The sequence below is a fragment of the Triticum aestivum genome, chromosome 5D (genome assembly GCF_018294505.1).
Source record: "Triticum aestivum cultivar Chinese Spring chromosome 5D, IWGSC CS RefSeq v2.1, whole genome shotgun sequence".
NCBI classification, from domain to species: Eukaryota; Viridiplantae; Streptophyta; class Magnoliopsida; order Poales; family Poaceae; genus Triticum; species Triticum aestivum.
This window is the reverse complement of record NC_057808.1, coordinates 561,897,955-561,920,007: the sequence shown is the minus strand read 5'-3', so window position 1 is coordinate 561,920,007 and position 22,053 is coordinate 561,897,955. Positions and strand designations below refer to the sequence as shown.

General features: G+C 44.2%; 1 protein-coding gene across 1 annotated transcript; it reads right to left on the bottom strand.

The window, feature by feature from the left end:
• Window positions 1-17,558: 17,558 nt before the first annotated feature.
• On the bottom strand, window positions 17,559-18,919 carry LOC123126253 (uncharacterized). Its single transcript, XM_044546622.1, has one exon. The coding sequence runs from the start codon at window positions 18,778-18,780 to the stop codon at window positions 18,340-18,342; it is 441 nt and encodes a 146-aa protein (XP_044402557.1). The 5' UTR covers window positions 18,781-18,919; the 3' UTR covers window positions 17,559-18,339.
• Window positions 18,920-22,053: the final 3,134 nt, after the last annotated feature.

Genomic DNA, 22,053 nt, shown 5'->3' with positions numbered 1-22,053 from the left:
TATTTTGATGGCTCTATGGTTTGCTTTGATGGGTTTTTGCCATAGAAAAGTTGGAATACAGTAGGTATAATACAAAAACAAAATATGAGTTGGTTTGACACATCACTTATAGTAGTGGTTTGCTTTCTTACACTAACGGATCTCACAAAGGTTTTGTTGAGTTTTGCGTGATTGAAGTTTTCAAGTTTTGGGTTATCTTACGATGGATGAAAGAAGGATAGAAGAGACTAAGCTTGGGGATGCCCCGGCATCCCAAGCTATTATCCAAGAATGAGCAAGCAACTAAGCTTGGGGATGCCCCCGAGTGGCATCCCCGCTTTCTTCCAACAACCATCGGTATTTTACTCGAGGCTATATTTTTATTCGTCACATGATATGTGTTTTTCTTGGAGCGTCCTGTATGATATGTGTCTTTGCTTGTTTTATTTTGTGTTTTAAGTCATCAATCCTTGCTGGACACACGTATTTGAGAGAGCCAAAATTATGTCATGACTTGTTAGAATTGCTCTCTATGCTTCACTTAAATCTTTTATGAGCTATGACTTGCTCTAGTGCTTCACTTATATCTTTCTGAGCATGGTGAGCTTTATTATTTTTGAAGAAATGCTCTCTTGCTTCACTTAGATTTATTTGAGAGTCAGTATAATTTTGAAGAAATTCTGTCTTGCTTCACTTAGATTATTTTGAGAGAAAGAAAATTTGTTATGCTCATGATCTTCACTTATATTTGTTTGAGCTTATGAAAAGAAACACATAAAAGTTAGTCCCAAAGTGATAGATATCCAAGAAGGGTAAAATAAATAAAAATGTCATGAAGATCATTGGACAAAATAAACATGATTCTTAGTAATAGTTTTGAGATATGATGATGTGATATGTGAGTTATGTTGATGAGTAATTGTGCTCTAGTAAGAATATTAGTGTTAAAGTTTGTGATTCCCTATGCATGCAGGAAAGTCAATAATCATGCAATGAAAATTATATCCTACTTGTGGTGCATTATTGGGTGTTAATTATGCTTAATGCTTGCTTTATGAGATTATTCGTTCTTGGTTAGTCGCTTCTCAATCTTTTTGCTAGCCTTCATTTTGCACTAAGTATGATCACTACTTGTGCATCCAAAATCCTTTAAAACAGTTTTGCCACATGAGTCCACTATACCTACCTATATATGGTATTATTTTGCCATTCTAAGCAAATTTTCATGTGCCATCTCTAATTTTCAAAATACACTTCCCTTTTGTGTATTTGTTTCGCTCGCGGAATGGTAACGAGTGGCTAATATTTTCCATGCTAGATGTGTTATTCTCAAGATGAGTGTTTATTCACTTGTCATTGCATGAGAGTAAGGCAAAGGTTTTAGGGATGCCAGTCCCGAAATGCAAAAAAATATTTACTTTATGTTGTCAAATAATAAATTCCTTGGAAAGTGTTGGTATGGAGGGCACCCGTGGATACGGTTAGCCATGGAAAATGAAAGAAATGGTGGAAAAAGGAATAACCTTTATTTTCTGTTTGGGAACCGCCTATGGCATATCTAGCATGGAAAGTGTTCGTAGCTCTACGTTGTTTTCGTTGGTGGGATGGATACACCTCCCAAAATGTTTTTATATCTAATTTTTCGCCTTGAGCTCTGGCACCTCTACAAATCCCTACTTCCCTCTGCGAAGGGCCTTTCTTTTACTTTATGCATTTTTTAGTTTTGAATTTGAGTCACCATCTTCTCTTACAAAAGCACCAACTAAGAGGCAATATGACCGTGAGTAACTATTGGATGTAGTTAATATTTGAGTGTGTTTCATGAATGGATAAATGTTTGAGCATGATGGGCTAGGGATAACTTGTTTTAGCATTGATATTTTGAAAGACATGGTTGCTTGTTGATATGCTTGAGTATCTAAATTATTATGTCAAAACTAGACTACTGCACTGAATCACATAAAAGTCCGAATGTCCATGCTATAAAGAAAAGAATATGATATGACTAAATGAACAACACTCCACATCAAAAATTCTGTTTTTATCACTTACCTACTTAAGGACGAGCAGGAGTTAAGCTTGGGGATGTTGATACGTCTCCAACGTATCTATAATTTTTGATTGTTCCATGCTGTTTTATTATCAATCTTGGATGTTTTATAATCATTTATAGTCATTTTTATATCATTTTTGGTACTAACCTATTGACATAGTGCCAAGTGCCAGTTGCTGCTTTCTGCATGTTTTTTACATCGCGGGAAATCAATATCAAACGGAGTCCAAATGCCCCGAAACTATTTTTGTGTTTTTTATAGGCCAGAAGGAAGGCAATGGGCCCTGGTTGCACCTGGGAAGTGCCCCGAGGGGAGCACAATACACCAGGGCGCGCCAGGAGGCCCATGCGCGCCCTTGTGGGTTGTGCCCACCTCGGGCACCCCCCCGGACCGCCTCTTTGCTCTATAAATACCCCAATATTCCAGGAATCCTAAGGGAGTCGACAAAATATTCAGCCAGCCGTCGCAGAGTCCAGAACCACCAGATCCAATCTAGACACCATCACGGAGGGGTTCACCACTTCCATTGGTGCCTCTCCGATGATGCGTGAGTAGTTCTTTGTAGACCTTCGGGTCCGTAGTTAGTAGCTAGATGGCTTCCTCTCTCTCTATTGATTCTGAATACAATGGTCTCTTGGAGATCCATATGATGTAACTCTTTTGCGGTGTGTTTGTTGGGATCCGATGAACTTCGAGTTTATGATCAGTTATATCTTTTTATATACATGAAAGTTATTTGAGTTTCTCTGATCTCTTATATGCATGATCTCTTATAGCCTCGTATTTCTTCTCCGATATTTGGGTTTTGTTTGGCCAACTTGATCTATTTATCTTGCAATGGGAAGAGGTGCCCGGTAGTGGGTTCGATCTTACGGTGCTTGATCCCAGTGACAGAAGGGGAACCGACACGTATGTATCGTTGCTACTAAGGATAAAAAGACGAGATCTATATCTACCGCCATATAGATAAACGGATCTTGTCTACTTCATGTCATCGTTCTTATTGCATTACTCCATTTTTCCATGCACTTAATACACTAGATGCATGCTGGATAGCGGTCGATGTGTGGAGTAATAGTAGTAGATGCAGGCAGGAGTCGGTCTACTAATCTTGGATGTGATGCCTATGTAATGTTCATTGCCTGGATATCGTCATAATTATTTGAAGTTCTATCAATTGCCCAACAGTAATTTGTCTACCCACCGCTTGCTATTTTTCTCGAGAGAAGCCACTAGTGAAACCTACGGCCCCCGGGTCTTCTTTCTCATATATTTGCTTTGCGATCTACTTTTCCTTTGCATTTTTATTCAGATCTATTAAACTAAAAAATACAAAAATACCTTGCTGCACTTTTATTTATTTGCGATCTATTATTTCAATCTATTACAATTTACCTCACGTCCGTTTGCCTATCTTGAGGCGTCGTACCCCGGAAGGGATTGACAACCCCTTTAACACGTCGGGTTGCGAGGTGTTGTTATTTGTGCGCAGGTGTCGCTTACGTTGTGATTGCTTGGTTCTCCTACTGGTTCGATACCTTGGTTTCATAACTGAGGGGAATTCTTACCGTTGCTGTACTACATCATCCTCTCCTCTTGGGGGAAACACCGACGTAGTTCCAGTGATCAACTACCATGGCCTCGGGACTCCTCTGGTGCATCTCCGGTACTCCGTGGGCTTCTTTTGGTCCAAAACCAATCGTCGTAAAGTTTCAGGTCAATTGGACTCCGCTTGATATTCCTTTCCCGCGAAACTCAAAAACAAGGAAAAAAACAGAAACTGGCACTGGGCTCTAGGTTAATAGGTTAGTCCCAAAAATCATATAAAATAACATATAAATGCATATAAAACATCCAAGATAGATAATATAATAGCATGGAACAATAAAAAATTATAGATACGTTGGAGACGTATCAAGAGACAACAACGAGCCGGGCGAGGAGCCGCCTAAGCGCCGATGGCACCCCAAGGAGAGACAGCAACAAGCCGGGCGAGGAGCCGCCTAAGCACTGGTGACAGCGCCGACGATCCAAGGGACGAAGGAGCAGGTAAACCAGTACGAACACCAGGGAGGAGCACACCCCAGACAACATCGAAGACATCGGCGACCCCACCCTCGATCAGCAGCCTAATGGCTCGGAAGAGCGCAAAGACGAATTTAATCCCAAGGACCTCAATGACTCCGAGGACAATAACTACCTCCCTCTCTCCAAGAAGAGGTCAGCCTCGGAGCCGAGGACTTCATAGTCCCGGAAGACCCGCTCGATCAGGAGCGGTTCAAACGGCAGCTTAGTGCCACTGCACGTAGTCTAAAGAAGAAGCAACACTAGCTCAAGGCCGAACAGGACACCCTCAACGACAGATGGACAAAAGTCCTGGCAGCTGAACAAGGGTACGGTTATGAGCAACAAAACAAAAGTTACCCAAAACGGAATCTGCTGCCCCAGTTTGACGGCAAGGCCATCGAGCTTGTACCACCAAGACGGACTCAAGGCAACCAGCCAGACCGCCCCCTCGAGGCCGGGATAGGCCAGCTGGAGAAGCCGAACTCCCACCCATTCCCTCTCGCCGAAAAGGCAAGGAGGCTGCGCAGCTAGAATATCAATATGACCTGCGCCAGGACCTAGCCACTGGAGCGGATTAGTCAAGGTCTATCTACGGATCAAGAGGCTACCCTCCCGATAGACGGGACAGATACCAGGCTTGGCTTGACCAAAACGATAGAGTTCAAGAGAAACACCGGGCCAGGATGGAAGTCGAGGTCCGACACGCTGTAGCCCGCGTAAGGGGCTTCGCTCATCCAATGTGCTTCACTAATGAAGTGATGCAACACCAATTCCCAGAGGGGTTCAAGCCGGTGAATATCGAGCCATACAATGGAACTACAGACCCGGCTATGTGGATTGAAGACTTCCTTCTCCACATTCATATGGCACAAGGAGACAACCTCCATGCCATTAAATACATGCCATTAAATACCTGCCATTAAAGGTCAAAGGACCAGCCCGGCATTGGCTGAACAGCCTCCCTGAAGACTCCATAGGGATCTGGGAAGAGCTCGAGGACGCTTTCCGAGCTAACTTTCAAGGCACCTATGTCCGGCCTCCAGATGCCGACGACCTGAGCCATGTGGTCCAACAGCCCGGCGAGTTAGCCCGGCAATTTTGGAATAGGTTTTTGACCAAAAAGAACCAAATAGTCGATTGCCCGGACACTGAAGCCATAGCCGCGTTCAAACAAGGTATCCAGGATGAATGGCTCACATGCCAGCTCGACCAAGACAAGCCGAGGACAAAGGCGGCTCTTACCTCCCTCATGACCCGCTTTTGCGCGGGTGAAGACAGCTGGTTGGCTCGTAGAAGCACCAACCCAGAAGACCCCGGCACTTCGGAAGCCCGGGACGACAACGTTAAGCCACGGCGCAATAACAATAAGCGTCGGCACAATGGCACCATTGCCGATGACACGACAGTAAATGCTGGATTCCGCAACTCCAAATCAGGGCCGTGAAAAAAGCCTTCTAGAGGAAACCAGGACGGACCCACCAAGTTGGACGTCATCCTGGACAGGTCGTGCCAGATCCACGGCACTGCCGACAAGTCTGCCAACCACACCAACCATAACTGTTGGGTCATTAAACAGGCCGGCAAGCTCACAGCCGAAGACACGGGCAAAAGCCCTTGCAGCGAGGATGACGGGGAGCCCTGCAGGCCAAACAATGAAGGACAGAAACAGTTCTCTCCCGAGGTCAAGAAAGTGAACATGATTTATGCAACTCACATACCCAAGAAGGAGAGAAAGTGTGCGCTTCGGGACGTCTACGCTGTAGAGCCGATAGCCCCAAAATTCAATCCATGGTCGGCCTACCCAATCACCTTCGACCGCAGGGACCACCCGACCAGTATCCGTCATGGAGGATTGGAAGCTTTGGTCCTAGACCCCATTATCGATGGGTACCACCTCACCAGAGTCCTCATGGACGGAGGTAGCTGTTGGGTAACGTAGTAATTTCAAAAAAATTCCTACGCACATGCAAGATCATGGTGATGCATAGCAACGAGAGGGGAGAGTGTCGTCTACGTACCCTCGTAGATCATAAGCGGAAGCGTTATGACAACGCGGTTGATGTAGTCGTACGTCTTCACGATCGACCGATCCCAGCACCGAAGTTACAGCACCTCCGCGGATTGCACACGTTCAGCTCGGCGACGTCCCACGAACTCACGATCCAGTAGAGCTTCGCGGGAGAGTTCCGTCAGCATGACGGCGTGATGATGGTGATGATGATGCTACCGACGCAGGGCTTTGCCTAAGCACAGCTACGATATGACCGAGGTGGATTATGGTGGAGGGCGGCACCGCACACGGCTAAGAGAGATCAATGATCAACTTGTGTGTCTATGGGGTGCCCCTTCCCCCGTATATAAAGGAGTAGAGGAGGGGGAGGGCCGGCCCTCTCTAGGGCGCGCCATAGGGGAGTCCTACTCCCACCGGGAGTAGGATTCCCCCCTTCCAAGTTGGAGTAGGAGAGGTAGGAAAGAGGAGGGAGAGAGGAAGGAAAGGGGGGCCGGCCCCCTCACCCAATTTGGATTGGGCTTGGGGGGGGGGGGGGCGCCCCCTCCTAGGCTTCCTCCTCCTTTGTTCCACTAAGGCCCAATAAGGCCCATACACTTACCGGGGGGTTCCGGTAACCTCCCGGTACTCCGGTAAAATCCCGATTTCACCCGGAACCATTCCGATGTCCAAATATAGTCGTCCAATATATCGGTCTTTATGTCTCAACCATTTCGAGACTCCTCATCATGTCTGTGATCATATCCGGGACTCCAAACTACCTTCGGTACATCAAAACAAATAAACTCATAATACCGATCGTCACCGAACTTTAAGCGTGCGGACCCTACGGGTTCGAGAACTATGTAGACATGACCGAGACACATCTCCGGTCAATAGCCAATAGCAGAACCTGGATGCTCATATTGGTTCCTACATATTCGACGAAGATCTTTATCGGTCAAACCGCATAACAACATACATTGTTCCCTTTGTCATCGGTATGTTACTTGCCCGAGATTCGATCGTCGGTATCTCAATACCTAGCCCAATCTCGTTACCGGCAAGTCTCTTTACTCGTTCCATAGTGCATCATCCCGTGACTAACTCATTAGTTACATTTCTTGCAAGGCTTCTAGTGATGTGCATTACCGAGAGGGCCCAGAGATACCTCTCCGACAATCGGAGTGACAAATCCTATTCTTGATCTATGCCAACTCAACAAACACCATCGGAGACACCTGTAGAGCACCTTTATAATCACCCAGTTACGTTGTGATGTTTGGTAGCACACAAAGTGTTCCTCCGGTGGAGTTGCATAATCTCATAGTCATAGGAACATGTATAAGTCATGGAGAAAGCAATAGCAGTAAACTAAACGATCAAGTGCTAAGCTAACGAAATGGTCAAGTCAATCACATCATTCTCCTAAATGACAACTCATGTCTATCGCTAGGAAACTCAACCATCTTTGATCAACGAGCTAGTCAAGTAGAGGCATACTAGTGACACTATGTTTGTCTATGTATTCATACATGTATTATGTTTCCGGTTAATACAATTCTAGCATGAATAATAAACATTTATCATGATATGAGGAAATAAATAATAACTTTATTATTGCCTCTAGGGCATATTTCCTTCAGTAGCAGCCTCAATCTGATTTATGCAGACACCATAAGGAAAACGGGTATTGACCCGTCAAGGATCAAACCCAGTAACACCACCTTCAAGGGGGTAATCCTTGGCATTGAAGCCCGATGTCCAGGCACCCTGTAGGATGAAAGTAGGTCTAGAGGGGGGTGATTGGACTACTTGACCAATTAAAAATCTATCATTTTCCCAATTTTAGTTGTGAGCAGATTTTATCTATTAGTACAAGTCAAGCAATCAACCTACACATGCAATCCTAAGAGCATAGCAGCGGAATATAACACATTGCATATGAAGGTAAAGGGAAGTGTTTGGAGAAGGCAAACAAAATGTAGACACGGAGATTTTTGGCATGGTTTCGATAGGTGGTGCTATCGTACGTCCATGTTGATGGAGACTTCAACCTACACAGGGTAACGGCTGCGCGAGTCCACGGACGGCTCCACCCATGAAGGGTTCACGAAGAAGCAACCTTGTCTATCCCACCATGGCCATCACCCATGAAGGAATTGCCTCACTCGGGTAGATCTTCACGAAGTGGTCGATCTCCTTGCCCTTACAAACTTCTTGGTTCAACTCCACAACTTGACAGAGGCTCCCAAGCGACACCTAACCAATGTAGGAGACACCACCCTCCAAAAGGTAATAGACGGTGTGTTGATGATGAACTCCTTGCTCTTGTGATTCAAATGACAGTCTCCCCAACACTCAACTCTCTCTCACAAATTTGGCTATGGTGGAAAGATGATTTGAGTGGAAAGCAACTTGGGGAAGGCTAGAAATCAAGATTCTTGTGGTAGGATTGGTATATCTTGATCTCAAGACATGAGTAGGTGGTTCTCTCTCAGAAAATGTGTGGTGGAAGTGTAGGCACGTTTTGGCTATCTCACAAATGGAGATGGGGGTGGAGAGGTATATATAACCTCCACAAAAAATCCAACCGTTACACACATTTGACCAAACTCGGTGAGACCGAATAGATGAACTCGGTCTGACCGATTAGTTCAAAATGTGAACGTTAGGAATCTCGGTGGGACCGACTAGAACAACTCGGTGTGACCGATGTGCTAGGGCTTAGGGCAAACATCAACTCGGTGGCGCCAATTGCATCAACTTGGTGAGACCGAAGTGAAGCAATAAGCAATAGAGTGAATGTCAAGCCAACTCGATGAGACCGAAATAAATGCAACAAGTCACAAGGAGTCAGCAAGGCCATCTCGGTGAGACAGAGATCCGTATCGGTGTGACTGAACTGTTAGGGTTTTGCGGCTATGTCATATGAACTTGGTGGCGCTGATGGAAATATGCCCTAGAGGCAATAATAAAATGGTTATTTATTATATTTCCTTAATCATGATAAAGGTTTATTATTCATGCTAGAATTGTATTTACCGGAAACTTAAATACATGTGTGGATACATAAACAAATACCGTGTCCCTAGTGAGCCTCTACTAGACTAGCTCAGTGATCAAAGGTGGTTAAGGTTTCCTAACCATAGACATGAGTTGTCATTTGCTAACGGGATCACATCATTAGGAGAATGATGTGATGGACAAGACCCAACCGTTAGCATAGCATATGATCGTTCATTTTATTGCTACCGCTTTCTTAATGTCTAATACATGTTTCTTCGACCATGAGATCATGCAACTCCCGGACTTCGGAGGAATGCCTTGTGTGCCATCAAACGTCACAACGTAACTGGGTGATCATAAAGGCGCTCTACAGGTATCTCCGAAGGTGTCTGTTGAGTTGGCCTGGATCGAGACTGGAATTTTTTACTCCGTATGATGGAGAGGTATCTCTGGGCCCTCTCGGTAATACAACATCACAAGAAGCTTGCAAGAAAAGTGACTAAGGAGTTAGTTACGTGATGATGTATTACGGAACGAGTAAAGAGACTTGCCAGTAACGAGATTGAAGTAGGTATGGAGATACCGACGATCGAATCTCGGACAAGTAACATACCGACAGACATAGGGAACTACGTATGTTGTCATAAAGGTTCGACCGATAAAGATGTTCATGGAATATGTAGGAACCGATATGTGCATCCAGGTCTTGCTATTGGTTATTGACCGGAGAAGCGTCTCGGTCATGTCTACATCATTCTCGAACCCGTAGGGTCCGCACGCTTAACGTTCGTTGACGATATAGTATTATATGAGTTATGTTTGTTGGTGACTCAATGTTGTTCGGAGTCCTGGATGAGATCACGGACATGACGAGGAGCTCTGGAATAGTACAGAGGTAAAGATTGATATATCGGATAATAGTGTTTGGTTTCCGGAAGGGTTCCCAAATTCACCGGAAGGGGTTTCGGATGTTCCCCGAAATGGTCTGGTGCGAGAACACTTTATTTGGGCCAAGGGGTAAAGCCCACGAGGCTTTAGGAAGGTGCAAAAGGAAGTTTTGCGAAGGCCAGGGGCCAGATGCCAGAGACCCTGGCGTCTGGGCCAGACGCAAAGGATTCTGGCGTCTAGTCCTGGAGTCCAAGAAGGACTCTTGCCTTGCGGTCTAAACCGACTTTGAGGAGACTCTTTCTCCAAGATACGACCCCAGGGCTCAACATATAAATAGAGGGGCAGGGCTAGCACCCGGAACACATCAAGATTCACCAAGCCATGTGCCGGCAACCCCGCTCCCTCTAGTTTATCCTCCGTCATAGTTTCCGTTGTGCTTAGCGAAGCCCTACGGAGATTGTTCTTCCCCACCACCGTCGCCACGCCGTCGTGCTGCCGGAACTCATCTACTACTTCGTCTCTCTTGTTGGGTCGAGAAGCGAGGACATCATCGAGCTGAACGTGTGCTGGACGCGGAGGTGCCTTACATTCGGTACTTGATCAGGACGAATCGTGAAGGTGTACGAGTACATCAACCACGTTGATAAACGCCTCCGCTTAGCGATCTTCAGGGTATGAAGATGCTCTCCCCCTCTCGTAGATATGCATCTCCATGGATAGATCTTGCGTGTGCGTAGAATTTTTTTTGTTTTCCATGCAACATTCCCCAATAGTGGCATCATGAGCCAGGTCTATGCGTAGATGATATGCACAGGTAGAACACAAAGGAGTTGTGGGCGGTGATGTTCATACTGCTTACCACCAACGTCTTATTTTTATTCAGCGGTATTTTGGAATGAAGCGGCCTGAACCAACCTTACATGTCCACGTACATGAGACCGGTTCCACCGACTGATGCAACTTGTTTTGCATAAGGTGGCTGGCGGGTGTCTGTTTCTCTCACTTTAGTTGAATCAAATTTGACTACGGCCGGTCCTTGCAGAAGGTTAAAACAACAAACTTGATAATCACCGTTGTGGTTTTGCGTAGGTAAGAACGGTTCTTGCTAGTTACCCATAGCAGCCACGTAAAACTTGCAACAACAAAGTAGAAGACGTCTAACTTGTTTTTGCAGGGTATGTTGTGATGTGATATGGTCAAGACGTGATGTGATATACATTGCTGTATGAGATGATCATGTTTTGTAATATCGACAACCGGCAGGAGCCTTAGGGTTGTCTTTTAATTATTGTATGACCCGCGTGTCAATCATTAAGCATCATGTAATTGCTTTACTTTATCGCTGTGCGTTAGCAATAGTTGTAGAAGCAACAGTTGGCGAGACGACCCCGGCGCAACGATGGAGATCGAGGTGTCGCGTCGGTGACAATGGAGATCATGATGTTGCTTTGGAGATGAAGATCAAAAGCACAAGATGATGATGGCCATATCATGTCACATATTTTGATTGCATGTGATGTTTATCCTTTATTCATCTTATTTTACATAGAACGACGGTAGCATTATAAGATGATCCCTTCACTTAATTTCAAGATAAAAGTGTTCTCCCTGAGTATGCACCGTTGGTAAAGTTCGTCGTTTCAAAGCACCTCGTGATGATCGGGTGTGATAGACTCCACGTTCACGTATAACGGGTGTAAGCCAGTTTTGCATAAGCAAAATACTTGGGTTAAACTTGACGAGCCTAGCATGTACAGACATGGTCTCGGAACACTAGAGACCGAAAGGTCAAACATGAGTCATATCGTAGATATGATCAATATAGAGATGTTCACCGATGACTACCCCATATCACGTGATGATAGAACATGGGTTAGTTGATTTGGATCATGTATCACTTAGACAACTTGAGGGATGTTGATTTAAGTGAGAGTTCATTAGTAATTTAATTATTTGAACTAAAATCTATCTTGAACATAGACAAAATGCCTTTGCAAATTATGTTATAGATCAATAGCTCACGATGTAGCTCCCCTATTTTTGATATGTTCCTAGAGAAAACTATGTTGAAAGATGATAGTAGCAATAATGCAGACTGGAAAATTTCGGCATGACCTTTGCTACAAAGTGGACAAATCGAGCGCCTGGAATTTGCCGGAACGGAAATGAATCAACATTTCGGCAAAACATAGGCCACTCGGCTTCATTCCCTGCAAACAACAAAAGTCCACTTGGGCACAATCGAACCACTTCAATGTTGCATATAATAGGACCACTTAAGAACCTGTACATGAGCAACTACATCAGTAGATATACATGAGCAAACACTATTGAGGAATTTGCATATAACATGACCACTCCAAATTTGCATCTCCTAGTGTTTGACACTTCAAGAAAATCTACACAAATCTCATGCTCTCTCAAACTCAATTCAAAAACCAAATATAGATGGATGAACCCTAGAAACCTAGAACCTTTACACATTTCTGTCCTAATAAAAATTATGTCCTAATATAAATTATGAACCCTAGAACTCAATTTATGTCCTAAATTTCAAATTATGAACCCTAGCACTCAATTCAAATTATGTCCTAAATTTCGGTCATAATAAAAAATCAGTATAAATTAAGAACCTACTGGACTTGCAGCACTAATAGAAATTTATATTTTTATATTGATTTTCCTCTCTAAACTAAACACTACTGCCTAATTAACATCTAGTTAAACCCTACTGCCCTAACCCTATTGCCCTAGTACTTAAGCATCTACAAGTACTAACTAATTAGATGAACCCTCGCTAGCTACTTAAGCATCTACAACTGCTTAAGCACCCATTGATGAACCCTAGGAATTTGTCCTAAAAAATATATTTACTTAACTACATTGGGTGCACAACAACTATATAACTACTTAAGCATCTACAAGTACTAGCTAATTTGATGAACCCTAACTAATTAGATGAACCCTAGCTAATTTGATGAACCCTAAAATTTGATGAACCCTAGGAACCCTAGCTAGGCAGAGGTAGGGGAGGAGGAGGAGGTGTATGCGTGCTCACCTCGGGCGCCGGCGGAGTTAGGGAGCAGGAGGAGGCAGAGCGGCCGAGGGAGGGGCACGTGGCGTCGAGGTCGGGGTCGGGGCTCGGGCGCGCGGCGGAGGGCGGGCACCAGACGGCCACCGAGGGCAGCAGACGGCGTGCGGAGGGCGACGACGATGTAGGGCGACGACGGCGGCGACAACAGGGGGGTGGGGGTGGGATTTGGGGGAAGTGGCCGGGGGGGGAGAAAATCGCGTGGGGGGTTAAGTCAAAAATACCGGTAGCGCTGGCCCAAAAAAGCACTATAGCTAACTTAGCTATAACGCTGGCTGCCAAAACACGCTACTGCTATAGGCAGTAGCTATTTATTTTCCTTTTTTCTTTTCTTTTTTCCTTTTCCTTTTCTTATTTACTTTTCTTTTTTCCTTTCTCCTTTATTTAAGGAAATTATCTATAGCGGGGGTACATGGAACGTGCTACTGCTACATTAGCTATAGCGCTTGTTCTGAAAGCACGCTACTGCTACGCCTTTCTCCTTTATTTTTATTTTTCTATTATTTTCCTTCACATTTTCTTTTTTCCTTTCCCTTTTTCTATTTTTTTCATTTTCATTTACTTTTATATATGTTTTTATTTTATTTTCATTAGCAGTAGCGCTTTTCCCAGAAAACGCGCTGCTAACTTAGCAGCAGCGCGCTTTACCTAAGCTCGCTACTACTATTCCTAGCCTGCCGAGAACATTGTGGGAATTGTAGTAGTAGCGCTTCTTCCTGCAGGCGCGCTACTGCTATAACCTTAGTTGTAGCGCGTTTTGTGACCAGGCGCTACCGGTAAATAGCAGTAGCGCTTGTTTTTTACCGGCGCTACTGGTAAGCTTCTGTGTATAAGGTTTTCCCTAGTAGTGGCTATAAGTTAGTGATTCGACCTATGATGTTGTATGTCGCAAAATGTTGGCCAAGTAAAGGGTGAGTAAGGAAAAACCTTACTCACATGCGGCGGTATGTCGAATAGTTAGGTGTAGCAGAGATCCACATGCTAAGATGGATATGTGGCCACAAAAGAAATGATCGATTCTGGAATGATGATATACGTGATAGACTGGGGTAGTACCAATTGAAGAGAACCTTGTGCCAATATTGTCCGAGATGGTTTGCACATATATAACACAACCCTTCAAAAGCGCCAATGCATAGCAGAAGGATAAAAATGTTGATAATGTAAAAAGAGGCCGGAGTAGACCGAAGTTGTCATGTGAAGGGTGAGTAAGGAAAAACTTGAATGACTAGTGTCACCAAATAACTAGCCATGGACAGGGGTGAATGTAAGTTAGCTATCCATGTGTCAAAACCATGACTAGGTTTCGAGATCTTATGGTTTCAACTCTGGACTGCCCCAACCTATTTTGGGAGTGAAAGACCTGTGGTCATTGTTCTATTATTTCAGTGATATGTGACACGCCCCTTGGTAGTTTTTTTCGAGAGTACGCCAATGGCGTACCATATCTTTATAGAAGGCAGCAAGCAATGTACAAGAAGCCAGACCAAGATGCGAACATTCGGCGGCAGATTTACAACTCCACTCCACTCCAACTAGCACTAAACTAACTACTCACAAAACGTTGTAGACCTCCTACACCCACTCCTGCCTGCCTCCATTCCTCAATCTCGTTGATAATCAAGTCTGAGAGGCTCTGCGGTGACCTTTGTTGGTCGACTCTGTTAAACACTCTAGCGTTTCTTTGTTTCCAAATAGCCCAAGCTGCCGCGGTAACCAAAGTGTGAAATCCACCCCTTGGTAGTGAAATGCCTATGATAACTTCATAAATTTCAAGACCCACCATGTTTCAACAATAAAAAAAATCCGGAAGCTAGTGTTTTCATCCAAAACGATTGTATTTCGGTGCCCCATTTATCCACTCAGATCCTAAGAATATCGACCCAGAGTGTATTTAGACTTACCTTTGACCGTTGTTTGGAGCACCTCATAGAAAAGTGCGGTCGGAGTCGCACTGATTTACGGTGAATCGACATTATGTAAGTAAATAGCTCCTCGCTTTAAAGCGAGAACAGATGCACCAAGCGAGATGGGCATGTCTATTTATAGTTTTGCATTGAGATAGTCGGAGATTTATATCTAAACTTGTATATATTACCTTGATTACCATTTTAATTGAATGCTTCATATTATTCTTTATTAAGAGTGGATAATTAAACACTCTTTATTGGTATCCCCTATTTACAAAAATCATCCAAAGAAGCATAGTGGACATTAACATTTTCAAATTTGCGAGCGATGTTGAAAGCTCAGACAATTTCTGAAAACCCATTAACTTTTTCTGAAAAAGGAAACATACTTTGACTTATCGAACACTTTCTCTAAAACTATGAACATTTTTTGAAAACACAAACACGTTTCTCAATTCCAAATGATTTTTAAATTTTATGAAGATTTTTTGAAAAATACGGCTTTCTAAAATCCTGAATATTTTTTGAAAGCAAGAACATTTCTTGAAACGTGATTTTTTTTCAAAACAATGAACACTTATTAGAAAACACAAACGAATTTTGATAGAGTGAACATTATTTTGAAAAACCTTTTTTCTAAACTTGTGAACAAAATATAAAAATGGAAAAATGAATGAGAAATAAAAAAAAACTGACCAGGAACTTGGCTGCACTTGCTAAAAGGTTTCCCAAACTGATAACACCCAGGCAGAATCGTCTAGAAGATTCCTAAAAGCGGCAAAAGCCCAGGCTCAAACCGGGAAGTTCCAAAACCGGACCCAACGTGCAAATGGGCTGGCCGAGCTTGGTCGCTCTTGTGCGAATAGGCGACTGCGTCAAATAGGAAACACCCTATACAGCGGGAGCAACTAACTATGGGGTACCCTTTCGCAAGGGTTACTTTTAGTGCACGTGCTCGGTGCTCTCTCGCAAATTTTTTTTTCTGTATGCATTTTCAGGTTTTAGATGTATTTTTTGGCTTTTCAGGTTTTGCCCAGTTTTCCCTAGGTTTTCGAGAAAAAAAATTAAATTTTTTTTTTGCTTTTTTGAGAGGCACAAATTTGCTTCCGCGAGAGGCACATAAAATGTGTTTGTTTGCTTCCACAAGCGGCATCAATTTGCTTCTCGTGGAGGCACAGGTTGTTTCCGTGAGAGGCACAACACTGCCTCTTGGAAAAGGAAAAGAATGCATTTCTGTTGCTTCCACAGGTGGCATAGATTTGCATCTCGTGGAGGCATAGGTTTGCTTTCGCAAGAGACACAACTGTGCCTTTCGGAAATGACGAAAAACATGTTGTTTTTGCTTCCATGAGAAGCATATATTTGCTTCTCGTGGAGGCACATGATTGTTTTTGCGAGAGGCACAGCTGTGCTCTCGGAAAGGGAAAAAAACATGAGATAAATAACTGTGTTTTGGCTCATTTTCCCCGGTTTTTCTTTTTCATGAAAAATGTTCGTTAAAATCTATTAATATGGGATATAGTTTCGAGGATCTCAATGCGAGAAATCCAACGGTGAAAACGGTTCGGGATTTCGACGCATGGTATCAGAGATAAAACACTTTGAATAAATGAAATTAGGAAAAAAAGGAGAAACTCCCACGTTGCAACAAGTGGCATACATACAGTGCGCTACTTGTCGCAACCTGAGAAGATAGGAGTGGCCTTTGTAAGAGGGGTACCCCTTAATTAGTAATTTTGCTATATAGTGCTTCTTGCGAGAATATGAGCGCATCACTGACGTCGTTCTTGGTGGGCCGACTAGGAGGCTCCGCACGCTCGTTGTTCACCTCCCTGGGACAACTCGTTCCATTGTTTTTCTCGCTCTTTATTTCTGGCTAAGGGGAAATAATTTTTTTTGAGGGGTTAAGGGAAAATAAACTAATTCCTCCTATCTATATTACTTGTGGGTTGTGTCTGATTTAATATAACTTTAGTTTCGTCTTTTTCGTGTTGATGATAAAAAATGTTCCTGGATTCTTAAAAATGGTTGGCTTAAGTGTGTTTTGTGTTTTTAGGAAATGTTCAGGAATTCAAAAAAGGTTTGCGTATTAAAAAAGGTTAACATATTGGAATAATTGTGAATTCAAAAATATTTCTGTATGTAGAAAATTATTCGCAAAATTCAGAAATGTTCAAAATTCAAAAATAAATATATGAAACTAAAAAATAATCAAACTCTTAAAAATGTTCATGAGTTCAAAAACTATCGCTTTCAAGAAAGTTCACGAATAAAAACATAATGAATTTTTAATAGTGCCACGAATTAAAAATGAATAAAATAAATAAAAAACAGAAAGAAAACCGGAAAATCTTTCGAAACTGTGGGGAGGGTTCAAAAAACGGGAGCGCAACAGTTTGTTGACCGTACCTATACAAGCCCGATGGGCCGGCTCACAACTGTGCTAGTGAGCTATTTACCCTCGGGGGTCACGTATCATTTGTGAGTGCTAGTTATTCTTAAAAAAGAATTAGTGCTAGCTTAGGTGGATTTTTTCCCTAAAAAAAGTTCAGGTGGATTTTTTAAGAGTAAACTCAAATGTATCATATTTTAATAAATGCCATAAATAAATTATAAGAAGACTATCCTTTGTTGCGAGTGCAGTGGACACTCCACTCCACACCGAGGCAAGTTCTTTTTTTTTTGCGGGGACACACCGAGGCAAGTTCGAAGACAAGCCAACACACACCAGGGCAGTCCGATGACAAGCTACCACACCACTACAACCACAACACAAGGGGCCTATCCTAAACTGAAATATAAAGCCGTGTCTCGACCAACACTTGCCGCCTTCGAAGATAACACACCCACTTGGACTACCCTTGCCGACGCACCATCCACCCATGAATGCCTAAAAGAGATTGGCGAGTCGGTGGCGGGACTTGGACGGTCACGAGAAAGGCATCGTCTTGGACACGCCAACTATGCCGTACATAGCGCCCTTGAAGATTGACCTGACAGCAACAAGCACGAAACGAACGCAACACATGACCTTCAGATCGTGTCTCAGTACACGATGCTCCCAACAGAGGAACGACGCCGAGAGCGCCCGGAACCGAACCTAGTCGCAAAATTTTAACAAAATGAGAATACAAACATACAGACGCGTATGAAATGCGAGTAATACCGTGAGGTTACACATCGATCAAACACAAATATCCCAAGCAAAACCGATATATCTCAAGCACGTAGTAATTGATCTCTAGCTAGAAAGTACTTTTATGCACACTGATAGTACCACATACGGAGATTTTGCAAAAAAAGAAAAGAAAAAGAAGAGGTACTACACACGGAGAGCATCCGATGAGCTAGGAGCTAGCTGTAGTCTGAACTCCAGAGCGGCCTGAACCACATGGAGTGGACGGCGGGCTGGAAAGTCACCATGACCAGCAGCACCGCCACCATCGCCGCCACGCCCCACGGCGAGGCCCCCGATGACTGCGACGAGGCCAAGGCAGGCTGGGCGTTCACGGCGTGGCGGCGGAGCGCCCAGCGGGTGCGGCGACGCCAGTACCCGAGCGCGGCGAAGAGGAGGAAGGCGGCCATGGCGGCGAGCGGCGCGGCGAAGACCCGCGCGCCGATCTCGGCCCGGCGCTCGACAGCCCGGTAGTCGACGTAGGAGGAGGTTGCCAGGAAGGAGACCACGATGGCGAAGAAGGCCAGCAGGCGCCACGGCGGCAGCGTCGCCGACGACAGCGCCCGCGCCGCCCAGCCGTGCCTCCAGCCCCGCCGCGAGTGCTGCGCCCACGACGACATCGCGCTAGCTTAGCTTGGCTGCTGCCGCTCCGGCTTTGTCGAGCTCAGCTGTAGGCGCCTGCAGGGTGGTGGTATATATTATTGGAGTGGAAGGAAGGAAGCAGATGCCAAATGCTTGCAATTGTGGGTGGAAGAAAGGAGAGGCGGGAGAGGAGCGGTGATGGTCAGAGCTCAGAGGTGGGCGCGCCGGAATATATGCTGCCTGTTGGAAGAGCTAGCTTAGCTATACATCAAAGGAGGGTTACATGAGAGAATCAATTGGTCTATCAGAGGTGGTGCGCACTTATTAAAGATGGAGAAATTCCTTCCACCTCACCACTATAGAGCTAGCTTCTGAATCATTTTTCCCGCCCCCCCCAAAAAAAAGCTTCCGAATCATTTGTTGGGTTGGATTATGGGAATTCTAGGTGTCTAGGTGGACATGAAAATTATTATTGGAAAAAGCTAACGCCCACACGTGTGGGCGTTTGCACATCGCCCACACGCCTCCAGCATCACTCATTTTGCCACGTATGAATAGATGACATCAGCAGGAATCTTTTTGGTTTTCGGCTTAAAAATGTTGTATCTCCTAAATAAAAAAGCGAACTAAAAATCCGTTTTCGCCATTAAATCCGTCTCGACGAGATCTTCAAAACTAGACCCCATGTTGATATGTTTCGACGTTTTTTTTTTGCCCAGAAGTTGCCATGATGTTTACACTGCAGTTGCCATAGGGCTTAAACAAAAGTTGCCATGTGGCAATTTTAGTTTGTAGATCATGGCAATTTTAGTATTTTGATGATGGCAACTCCAGTACTTTGACCATGAAAATTATTTTTTGTATGAACCATGGAAATTTTACGTGCATGTATCATGGCAATTTTAGTTTATGGTTCATGGCAAGTCTAGTTTCTTAATTCCCCGTTTTATAAATGTCAAAATTTACTTCTAAATGTAGAAGAAAATAGCTTAAACATATCATGACAACTTCAGTGTAAACACCATGGCAATTCATATGCAATAGACATGACAACTTTTAATAAAAAAAATTCATCAAAACATATCAACATGGGATCTAGTTTCGAAGATCTCGTCGCGAGAGATTTAATGATGAAAACGGATCTTCAATCGGATTTTTCGTTTAAGAGATAAAACATTTTAAAAACTGAAAATCCAAAAAGATTCCTACATGCATGCATGCAATGACGTGGCAATCTGTTTGCATTAAAGACGTGTGGTGCGTCTCCCTTCCTGCCACACGTGTGACAGTTATCGACGTCCTTATTATTTCTAAGTCCAACAATACGCTCCTGATCAAGCGTTGAGTTTATCCAACTGGTCGTCTTAGTTGCACATTTTAGAAGTGTGATAACTAGGACAATTTGCTTATTGATATCTCGTATACTATAGAATTCACAGTTTAGTTGTACCTAAAATAAGTTGATACTCTTGTACTCTAGAATCCTCCGCTAGATTGTTTCTTTATTCATACTCAAACACCTTTTTACCAAGTTCCATAGATATTGATGGATTATGCATGGGTTTAGGCCCATATAAGACAATAATCCCTGGTTAATCTCTAAAACCCATAAATGTGCACGGTAAGTGGTGGGAAGTTTGGCAGGAAGTTTAGTACCATACTGCTACAGTAAGAAGAGTGAAACCTCTTTATAAGGGATGCTCTACCAGTTGCTATTGGGGGCTTGGGAATATGGACTGTACACGCGCGCTCCTCCTTCTCCGCCGCTCGCCTCACCTCGCCTCGTATCGACGCGCGCGCGGGGGTTGCGGAATTGAGCCGAGCCGAAACTTATTTTTGCCGGTCCGGAATAACGAGTCGCTTACGAAAATGCTACTGTCTGAGGACTCGGTCGTGGGCCTGAGCCCAGGCCCATCTACCCGACGGCCTATATAAAAAGGCGCTGGCCAGTTGAGTGAACCCTAACTCAGTTCACTCACTCCCTCTCGCACAACCCTAGCCTTCATCCACTATTCCTCTCTCCATGTTGCTTCCGACGATCCCATCCCGATGACCGCGTGCATGGTTGGTCGGGAGAGCAGGTGCCGCCGAAACTCTGTCGTTCGAGATCCTGCCTTGGAGAACGGCAATAAGGTTTTTGGGGAGCGTCTCTACGCGACTGCTCCCGATCCGTCCCTGTCACCGACCGCCTTTGCTTCCACTACTTCCCTTGCATCGACTCCATGGCTGATTATGAAGCCGCCAAGAAGAAGGCCTCGGGCGATGCCGAGGCTACTACTGCCGCCGCCGTACTGGCCTGGCCAACCGGAGGGTATGACTCGTTCATCCCCTATTTGCTCGTTCATGTGCTGGTCATATATATTTGTTCATAGATGTTTTGGTTCTATGTACTGTACGTGCTCACAAGCTTAGGTATCGGTATGAGATGCATACCGTATTTTCCATGTTTACTGTACACTCATGGATTAGATTAGTCAGAAAAATGCTAATATTTTCAACTATCCAAAAACCTTATTTTAGGCACTTTTCGACTCATGGCTTTGCCGCTACTTTGAAACCGAAAAAGCTTACCGAGACGCATTTTAAGCGTTGGCAGACTAGGACCACCTTGTGGCTCACAGCGATGAACGTGTTCTGGGTTGGTGGTGTGTCTCCCACAGTAACGATTGCTCCTAAACAGGAGAATGCGTTTAGGGAGACAACCACCATCTTTGTCGGAGCCGTTCTTACTGTGATCGGAGACAAGCCGCTCGACACATCTCCATATGCGTGTTGCCAAGAATTTGTGGGATGTGCTCGAAGCTAAATCCGGCGCAACGGATGCTGGAAGCGAGTTTTATGCTATGAAGCAGTTCTACGATTAGAAAGTGGTTGATAACTGTTATGTATTGGACCAGGCCCATGAGATACAATGCATCGCTAAGGAGCTGGAGCTTCTGAAGTGTGAGTTATCGAAAAAGTTTGTCGCGGGTTGCATTATTGCAAAACTCCCTCCTAGAGGAACTTTGCTACTTCTCTCAAGCACTTGATACGTGAATTCTCTGTTAAGGATGTCACCGGTCATCTAAGTGTTGAGTAGAACTCGAGAGCAAAGGACTCACACTTGAAAGGAGCAGAGGATTCTTCTAGCGCCAATACAGTGTAGAAGAATCCCCACAAGTTCAAGGGAAAGAACTCTGTCCAGCAGAATACTACCTTTAAGAAGAATGGTAAGAAGAAAGTCAAAAAGAGAGATGGATGCTTTATTTGTGGTTCAGAGGAACACTGGGCAAACAAGTGCCCAAACAAGTACAAGAAGCGAGGACATGACT

Bases quoted from the DNA above. Each gene is read 5' to 3' on its own strand.
- LOC123126253 (XM_044546622.1), bottom strand. From the start codon at position 18,780: ATGTCGTCGTGGGCGCAGCACTCGCGGCGGGGCTGGAGGCACGGCTGG.